Source organism: Chelon labrosus (genome assembly GCF_963514085.1).
Source record: "Chelon labrosus genome assembly, chromosome: 14".
NCBI classification, from domain to species: domain Eukaryota; kingdom Metazoa; phylum Chordata; class Actinopteri; order Mugiliformes; family Mugilidae; genus Chelon; species Chelon labrosus.
The window spans coordinates 4,610,357-4,619,938 of NC_140347.1; the positions used below are offsets into that span (position 1 = coordinate 4,610,357).

The 9,582-nt window shown below is 44.2% G+C and overlaps 2 protein-coding genes across 3 annotated transcripts; one reads left to right on the forward strand and one right to left on the reverse strand.

Moving 5' to 3' along the window:
• Positions 1-189: 189 nt before the first annotated feature.
• Positions 190-5,252, reverse strand: rps7 (ribosomal protein S7). Its single transcript, XM_084560454.1, has 7 exons — positions 5,231-5,252; positions 4,424-4,509; positions 3,603-3,674; positions 3,081-3,224; positions 2,508-2,572; positions 1,090-1,240; positions 190-299 (listed from the first exon to the last, which is right to left on the reverse strand). Exons 2-7 carry the CDS (start codon positions 4,496-4,498, stop codon positions 222-224), a joined length of 585 nt encoding a protein of 194 aa, XP_084416580.1. The 5' UTR covers positions 4,499-4,509; positions 5,231-5,252; the 3' UTR covers positions 190-221.
• Positions 5,253-5,324: 72 nt separating this feature from the next.
• On the forward strand, positions 5,325-9,360 carry rnaseh1 (ribonuclease H1). Of its 2 annotated transcripts, XM_084560453.1 has the most exons (9): positions 5,325-5,642; positions 5,723-5,824; positions 6,213-6,337; positions 6,817-6,999; positions 7,079-7,178; positions 7,254-7,308; positions 7,382-7,466; positions 7,544-7,668; positions 9,022-9,360. In XM_084560453.1, exons 2-9 carry the CDS (start codon positions 5,760-5,762, stop codon positions 9,148-9,150), a joined length of 867 nt encoding a protein of 288 aa, XP_084416579.1. In that variant the 5' UTR covers positions 5,325-5,642; positions 5,723-5,759; the 3' UTR covers positions 9,151-9,360. The 2 variants fall into 2 exon arrangements, with proteins under 2 accessions (XP_084416579.1, XP_084416578.1); XM_084560452.1 differs by having other exon boundaries at positions 5,325-5,824.
• The last annotated feature ends 222 nt before the right edge of the window (positions 9,361-9,582 follow it).

Consider the following 9,582-nt stretch of genomic DNA (forward strand, 5'->3'; position numbering starts at 1 on the left):
AAGTCAATTTATTAAAATTATATTCTGTAAAATGACGGCATTAAATATTAGTATTTTTCTAAAGTAATGCATGTTTTGTCCTGAAGGTGGCGCCAGATCTACACAACACTGGGCTCTGAAGACGAGAGATAAACTACTAAAAAGATTAATTTATAAAGTAGAGGAAACACGACACAAACACAAATAATCGACAGTAAACAAATTTATTTTGTCATCTGCAGTTACAGCTGGAATTCTGGGAATTCAAACACGACATCTTTGCCTGTGAGCTTCTTGTAGACACCGGAGAAGGTTTCCACCTGAAAGACGAGAGGAACGAGAAATTATTATTTTAGACGACTTAGTCTTTGGACATGAGTTTAAAAGACCTAAACTAACGATATTTATCCAGTTCATTATTAATAAAGTACGAGTATGTTCAAGTTGAACGCTTTGGGAAACCAAAGTGTGTTAAATTGAGGTTTTTATCTCTTAAAAAAGGGAACTTTTAACCTGTATATCATAAAATTCTACCTTTGTGCACATTATAAAATCCATAAAAATAACAGAACTGCATCAATATGTGATAAATTAAAGGATTATCTATTTAAAAAACACAAATTATTATGTAAAAACACAATAAATGTCTCCACATGACTTCCTCACTGATTAAAACGTAAAAATACAATCACACATTCATCTCTCATCATAGAATAAAGTCATGTTTGTACACTGCATGGTTTAGCTCCCCAGTAACGGCCCCAGAGGGACTCTAGGAAGATGTAGGAATATGCAGGACGCCCCGTCCTCGCCAGCGAAGACGCCGGGGACGGAGCTTTTTCTCCGACGGCGTGGAACGGGACTGTACGTCTCTGCTCATAGAGCTACGCTCCCATACGCCACCAGGACAGAGCCAGGAAAGCAACTCCTGGATGTCCACGTCGGATAAAAGGATCATCAGGTGACAGCTTTATGTAGTTTGAGAACTGATCACTCCTGGATCCAGTAACGTCATAATTTATTGGTGTATCTTGTTCACATGTTGGACTAAACGAGACGTTAACTGATCTGAAGCTTCAGGACGTTTTCCTGCTCCACTCCTGAACCTACTTTGTGTTCGACGTTGTTCTGCTGAGCCTTGTCCAGGTGGACCTTGATGAGCCTGCTGCTGTCCAGTTTGACTCTGATCCTCTTTCCCACGATCTCGCTGGGGAAGACCAGGTCCTCCAGGATGGCGTCGTGGACCGCGGTGAGGGTACGGCTGAGAGGGAGGACATCAACGGACACATTAACAGCTGATCACTCCAGACTCTAGTCAACATCCATCTAACAGCAACAGGAAGCTAAGAGGAATCAAAGCTTGATTTTTACTAATTTAACTTTTAACTCTTGATTTCAGACACTTTACAGAAACTTTACAGATAAAGACAGAGGTTAAAGTTCAGTAGCAGCTGTAAAACAAGACAAAATCAATCTAGACTATGTCCAGAACCATCAGAGACCAGGTTCATGACCCTGGTCTCTCTCAGGTCAGACCTTAGAACAGATTCAGTGTCAGGGACAATAAAATGATAGAAATGTCTTCATTACGTCTCATAAAGTCGTGTTTGTACACTGCATGGTTTAGCTCCCCAGTCACGGCCCCAGAGGGACTCTGGGAAGATGTAGGAATATGCAGGACGCCCCGTCCTCGCCAGCGAAGACGCCGGGGACGGAGCTTTATCTCCGACGACGTGGAACGGGACTGTACGTCTCTGCTCGTAGAGCTACGCTCCCATACGCCACCAGGACAGAGCCAGGAAAGCAACTCCTGGATGTCCACGTCGGATAAGAGCCAGGTCAGAGAGCTGACCGTCATCACTACTTGTACACAGACATTTAAGATTTCTAAATACATTTATCTTGTTCACAGGTAGATCTGAGGATCTGAATGAAAAATAAAATGACAGGATGCTGTAACTGATCTGAAACAACCAACTAAAGCAATCAGAGCATGTTGAGTTGCTCTTTATGTCAAACTTATTGCTGACAGCAGCTTCTCTGCTCAGATCACTGCTTCTTCTTGGGTCTTTGTCATAACTTTATCCTATCTTTAGTTTTTTGGTCATCATCTAGAGGGTTTATGAGATTTTAAACGACCATTTTAACCATCTACTGATGATTCCAGATCAAATAATCCTTCACCACAATAATGTAAAAACATTATTCATCTCCTCCAGGCTGTGACTAGCTTCATTAATCTACTAGAAAGTGACTATTTGTCAGTTCTAACCTTGAATCCTACAAAGATGATTAATTATCTACAGACAGTCCAACTACAGATTCATCAATCAGACTACGATGTTTATTTCTATTCACTGATATTCATCATTTGAGGAGATGATGCATATTTTTAAACAAGCTATAACTCTACTGAATGAAGAACAAGTTGAATCAACTTCTCTCAGTTATTATAAACTAATCTTTAACACCAGGACCTTCATGGTTTTACAGCAGGTCTGTTCTACATTAGTATTGTTGACACTCACCTCCTGGGACGCTTCTGCTTATTCTTTGTGCGGCTTTTCCTGGTGGGTTTGGGCAGAATTCTCCTCTGAAAGTTAAAAACATAAATTTGATTAATCCCAAAAATCAGGAACAGAACTTTAATTCAACATTTATTTCAGTATCCTGGGTGATAGATGTACACTGCATGGTTTAGCTCCCCAGTCACGGCCCCAGAGGGACTCTGGGAAGATGTAGGAATATGCAGGACGCCCCGTCCTCGCCAGCGAAGACGCCGGGGACGGAGCTTTCTGTCCGACGGCGTGGAACGGGACTGTACGTCTCTGCTCGTAGAGCTACGCTCCCATACGCCACCAGGACAGAGCCAGGAAAGCAACTCCTGGATGTCCACGTCGGATATGAACAAAATACAGGAACACACTTATCCCACAGCTCATCCCTTCTTCTTCTTCTTCTAAGAGCCTTTTGTTTCAAGTCATGAGTGTGAAATCAATTAAATTCCTGACAGTAAATCAGCTGGACGAGGCTGAAGGACGTCCTCTCTCTCTGTGAAGGACCCAACCTTCGTCTAACGTCTTATATCCTCTTTCTCTCACCTGTGCGATGAAGACCACGTGCTTCCCGCTGAACTTCTTCTCCAGCTCCCTCACCAGACGCACCTGAATCTTCTGGAAGGACTTCAGCTGAGGAACGGGAACGAAGATGATGATGGCTTTCCTGCTGCCACCGACCTCGATCTCCTGAAGAAAGACAAACAGAAGGAATGAGGAGAGGAAGAGCTTCGCCGCCAATCACCTGTAAAAGGTTTTACAACCACGACAACATACATATAATGTGCACTGCATGGTTTAGCTCCCCAGTCACGGCCCCAGAGGGACTCTGGGAAGATGTAGGAATATGCAGGACGCCCCGTCCTCGCCAGCGAAGACGCCGGGGACGGAGCTTTTTCTCCGACGGCGTGGAACGGGACTGTACGTCTCTGCTCATAGAGCTACGCTCCCATACGCCACCAGGACAGAGCCAGGAAAGCAACTCCTGGATGTCCACGTCGGATAAGAACATCATCAGGTGACATTTAAACGTGGACGAGACGGATAGACCCGTGTGGGGACAGTTACCTTTGCTGCAGTGATGTTCAGCTCTCTCAGCTGAGCCTTCAGGTCAGAGTTCATCTCCAGCTCGAGAAGAGCCTGCAAGGAAATGAAAACATCAGGATTTAAGTTTATATGTTGTTGCATGGTTACTGTGTGTGAGTGTCTACATGAGGAGCTGGAGCAGAGCAGCAGAACGTAGCGGGACCAGGACCCCTGAGAAACTAGTGCATGATCAGGAGACAGTCGTCCCCTTCAAGTGAACAGGTGCTTGTTTTTTTTATTCTTTTATTAAGTGTAGAGACTTTGTAGCTCTGATCGTTACTGGTATTCATTTAACCTCGTCCTATTCATAAAAACTAAGAGAAAAGCAAAGATTATATCAGTTCTGCTTCTGTTATCAAGGTTCAGTGTCTCTGAGGAACTGATTTGAGGACAAAGTGATTTATTTTAACCTCTTATCGTAACCACAGACGATATTTTCTTTGAAGCGTCTTCAGACAGAACATGTGTTCGGTATCGGCTGCAGATTTACTGATCAGAGCGTCTCTCTAATCCTAATCCACATGTCCCTCTGGGTCAATAAAGACTCTTGATGTGTCTAAACTTTGACAATTTGAGTGCAACTCACAGGCTACGTTTTTAATTTCATAATATATTAAAGTCCTGATTAGATGTAACTGAGTAAAACCTGAAAGCTACTGATAAAACAGGTGCGTGACAATTTAAACTCAGTTCTCTTTTGTACAGTTTAAGATTTCCGACCATTATGATCTTAACACATGTTAATTTATAAGACCTTTACATCAGACTAACTCGATTAATGAGACATATGCTGGTCTTCTTACCTGAGAGATCCCAGACTCGAACTCGTCTGGCTTCTCGCCATTGGGCTTCACTATTTTGGCGCTGGTACTGAACATGGCCTTTGTCTCTGCGGGGACAAATGAGACAAATGGTTATAGACACACACGTATGTAGAAGACATATTTTTAAAACAAACACCACCGACTCCTTCTGGAGGACCAGCGTGAGAGAGGCGCTGGAGATGCTAAAGGTAGAACCAGCCCGAATGCTAGCTGGGAGCTAACAGCTAACACACAAGAAACAGCTTTAACAGTAAGAGCTTGTACTTTAGAGAAGCTACTGCACAAAAAAGACATAACATATATTAGTTAAGCTACAAATAAAACTCTAAACACACATGTCTAGCTAGCTAAAACACATTACAGCTATGCTAGGCTAAGCTACCACAACCATTAACTAGCTAACTTAGCCGGCTGTCATTACTGCTCTGGCTTCACTATAAAATTAACACTAGCGACAACTAGAAACAAGTTTATTTTACCAAAAAAACCCAACCGACTCTTAAACAGATCTTATACATCCAGCCTACAGCCCTTATCCCGTAGCGGCTAACTGAACACATGCACGGCCTGCTAACTGCTCCCCCGTCACCGTTCACTCATCCGCCCGGAGCCACTCTTACTACGCTTTATTTCCCGACACACAAGAACCATCCGCTGCTCCAAACCACATAATCTAAGGCATCCGAGTCTTGCGATGCCTTTCCGCGCCCGAACTTAACGGTTAAACGGCGTTAAAGCACATTTTAGAACGGAATCTCCGACCCTGCGAAAAATGGCACGACTAACCTCTGTCAACGACGGCCAAGGAAGAGACCGGAACATCGCGAGACTTGCATTAATCCAATCCGAGGGGGTCGTTTGCCTCTCGCGAGAGTTTAAAACCGCCCAACCGCTCGCTGTTAAGAGCTATCGCGAGAGTTGAAGGCAACTGACGTTTAATGACAGCTAGCTTAACTTCAGGGTTTATTTGTCTATTTTGACCCGTTTTGACTTAAAACAAACGCTTAATTTTGATGTAGAGGACAAAAAAAATATGTTGCGTTGTTGTTTTAGTTCGTATGGATAGTTTTTGGACGTTTGTATGTGTGTTTTGTCCACAAATTGGCAAGTAATTAGCTCGTCTTGGCTCGGCTGCTGAGTTTAGAAAAGAAAACAACTCGTTGGCTTTAATATATTTAATTATATTTTCCTGCCTGAGGTAATAACACGATGCCAGCCGACTCAGTTCGCCGGCCGCTTCCCTCGGACAGTGATGTTTAGGCTTCCTGGTGTTTTCAGAGCAGTTCGCAGGACGGTCTGCAGCGCCGCCGACGACATGGCGAAGGGCAAGTTTTTCTACGCAGTGAAGAAAGGATTCAAACCCGGAGTCTACACGACATGGTGAGACTGTCCACAAATAAAGAAAACCCTTTAAATGTGTCTCCTAGCGAAATGAAACGTTTTTAAGCTGCGAAAAAGGGCGTTTTCCTGGAGTTAGAGCGAGCGCATGCGGAAGTCCATTAAGATATCTGGTGATTTAATGTCTAATAAGCTATTGTAAAGCAGGACAAGATATAAAATAATAAATATGTAGTTTTTCTTAAGCATAACAATGTCCTCTTTAATTCGGCATGGAAACAATTAATCAGCAGCTTTTTATTTTCTATCAGTCCTGGATGTTTTTCTCCATTGAAACACTCCACCCATCACTGCTACACTGCTGTGTCACGTATAGGGAGTTTATTGTCTTCCTGTTTGTTTATTTTTATTTATTTATTTATTTGTGCAGGGATGAATGTAAGGGACAGGTGGACAAATTTCCAGCCGCCTCCTTCAAGAAGTTTGCGTCGGAGCGAGACGCCTGGGCGTTCGTCAGAGGAGTCCAGCTTTCTGTCTGTCCAGAGGTGAAGAAAGGTGAGACAAGGAAGACAAGGACAGACTTTAGGAAGACACAGGAGACCAACTCTAGGAGAAGACAAGGAAGACAAGGACAGACTTTAGGAAGCTACAGGAGACCAACTCTAGGAGAAGACAAGGAAGACAAGGACAGACTTTAGGAAGCTACAGGAGACCAACTCTAGGAGAAGACAAGGAAGACAAGGACAGATTTTAGGAAGCTACAGGAGACCAACTCTAGGAGAAGACAAGGAAAGACTTTAGGAAGACACAGGAGACCAACTCTAGGAGAAGACAAGGAAAGACTTTAGGGAGCTACAGGAGACCAACTCTAGGAGAAGACAAGGACAGACTTTAGGAAGACACAGGAGACCAACTCCAGGACATTTAAGCTCAGATCAGAGGCAGAGATTGATCAGGACGTCCCAGCTCCACGACGACATTATTCAGATATATATTCTATAAGTTGTTGTGGTTTCTGTTTGTTTGTCTTTCAGTGACTCAAACCGTTGAGTCCAACGTCTCCCTCCTTCCTAAACGAGGACCAGAGCCGCTGGAATACATTCCTCTCGGCAAGAAGAGATGTTACCCGTCCACGGCGGAGACGGAGTCCTGTCCCAAACGAGTCAAAACGTCGGAGAGCTCGACGTCGCAAAGCACGGACGGATTCACGTACATGGGTGAGGTGGTGCAACGTGCTGCTGAACGGAGACGGAGAGAACCCGTAAACTGAAGCTGTCTGTCCCTCCCTCCGTCCAGGTGACGCCGTGGTCGTTTACACCGACGGCTGCTGCGCGGGCAACGGGCGGAGCGGAGCGCGAGCCGGCATCGGCGTCTACTGGGGCCCCAACCACCCGCTGTAAGGTCTTATTTTAATTAACACGTGTCACACTTGAACAGCGGTTTGTCACATTCGTTGCTGCTCGTCCTGCAGGAACGTTGCAGATCGGCTCCATGGGAGACAGACCAACCAACGAGCAGAGCTACAGGTGAGAAAGATTTATTTTTGTGCAACACATGAAGTTTTAATTGGTTGTTTAACACGTTTGGAGCGTTCACCAGGCGGCGTGCAAAGCGCTGCAACAGGCCCAAGAGAAGAACATCAAGAAGCTCGTCCTCTACACAGACAGCAAGTTCACCATCAACGGTGGGGGCGTCTTTAAAAGCAGCGTCCACGTCCGTATTAAAACCACGTGTCTTAACGTCGGTGGCGTTTCCTCTCAGGTGTGACCAGCTGGATCAAGAACTGGAAGCTGAACGGCTGGAGGCTGAAGTCTGGAGGTCCCATCGTCAACAAGGACGACTTTGTGAAGCTGGACAAGCTGAACGCTCAGCTGGAGGTGGTCTGGGTAAATATCACGTGGTTCCTCTCAGCTGGTGACGACACTGTGTGTTTTAACTTTTGTGTTACACATTAAAATATTTAATTGATTGATTAAATATGTAGATTTTTGCCCATTTAACTTTGTATCGACCAATGTTTTATTCTGATAAATGATGAACTGTCTACAGATGTTTGGGTGGATGTGCTGACAGTTGACCACAAGGTGGCAGCAGACGATCATCATATCATAAACACTTTGTGATTCACAGATTAAGGACTTTGTTGGTGATTTAGTAAAATCCTGTCAGTGACTTTATTTCTTTCCCCATTTGCAAATAGATGACTTTGATTTTTAGTTGGTCTGGAAGTTTTTGTTCTAAATGCCCAAAAAGTTGTGGAGCATAAATGACAAGTTGACAGAGTCAGTTGTTCAATTGGCTGAAAGAGTTTAAAGTTTAAAGCCACAATATTCACTTTATTATGAGACTAAGGAAAACTGAGTCTCTAGATATGAATCTAGGAAGAGCTACTGCTAGCTGGGAGGCTAGGAAGAGCTACTGCTAGCTGGGAGGCTAGGAAGAGCTACTATTAGCTGGGAGGCTAGGAAGAGCTACTGCTAGCTGGGAGGCTAGGAAAAGATGCTATTAGCTGGGAGGCTAGGAAGAGCTACTGTTAGCTGGGAGGCTAGGAAAATATGCTATTAGCTGGGAGGCTAGGAAAAGATGCTATTAGCTGGGAGGCTAGGAAGAGCTACTGTTAGCTAGGAGGCTAGGAAGAGCTACTGTTAGCTGGGAGGCTAGGAAGAGCTGCTATTAGCTAGGAGGCTAAGAAGCACTACTGTTAGCTAGGAGGCTAGGAAGAGCTACTATTAGCTAGGAGGCTAAGAAGCACTACTGTTAGCTAGGAGGCTAGGAAAATATGCTATTAGCTAGGAAGAGCTACTATTAGCTTGGAGGCTAGGAAAAGCTACTGTTAGCTGGGAGGCTAGGAAGAGCTGCTATTAGCTAGGAGGCTAAGAAGCACTACTGTTAGCTAGGAGGCTAGGAAGAGCTACTATTAGCTAGGAGGCTAAGAAGCACTACTGTTAGCTGGGAGGCTAGGAAGCTATGAACAGCTACATAGATTGACATCTAGATGGAGAGTTACCAGATTTCACTCAGGACCAAATAAAGTAATGATGTAGCTCTACATCGTTTTACATCAGACTTAATCAGTCAACGTGTTTGTTTGATCGTCAAGAACTTTTTTTTATCATCAAGTGACAAGTTAAGAAAAAGTTTCCAAGTGGCTCCTGTTTATAAGTTTAAAACTCTGATCAGACGTTACAGGTCATATGTTTTACTTCCTCCTCTTCCTCCTCTTCCTCCTCCTCCTCCAGCTCCATATTCCAGGACACGCCGGCTACAAAGGCAACGAGGAGGCCGACCGTCTGTCGAGAGAAGGAGCGGCCAAGCCTCTGCAGCAGCAGCCTGATGAAGATGATGATGAGGAAGAAGAGTATAACTAAAGACATGAGCTGCTGCAGGACTCTTTGTTTTATGCTGTTCTTGGGTTTATCGTTCAGTCGACTGCTTTGACTCTGAGGTTTGTCTCCGTCCCAGGAGCAACACGTGGCTAAACTGAAAGCTTTTCTTTTTGTTTTTTATTTATGTCTCCGCTACGAAATAAAGTTTTAAGTTTGTTCTGGTGAAAATCAGACGTTGAGTCAGTAAGAGGAGTTTTCTGTTCGTCCTCTTTTTATTTATTTGAGAACAGAACGGAGGAGTGAAAGGAGAACAGTGGGTTGGTAGAAGTTTGTGTTTGCTGCTGCATCTACGAGCTAGTCCAGACTTTCAGGGCTGCGTCAGACCATGACCTGGACGACTGAGAATCTTTATACATAAACGTCTATATCTTCTGCGCCCATGTTAAAAGACATTCATTAATACACAAGATTAGA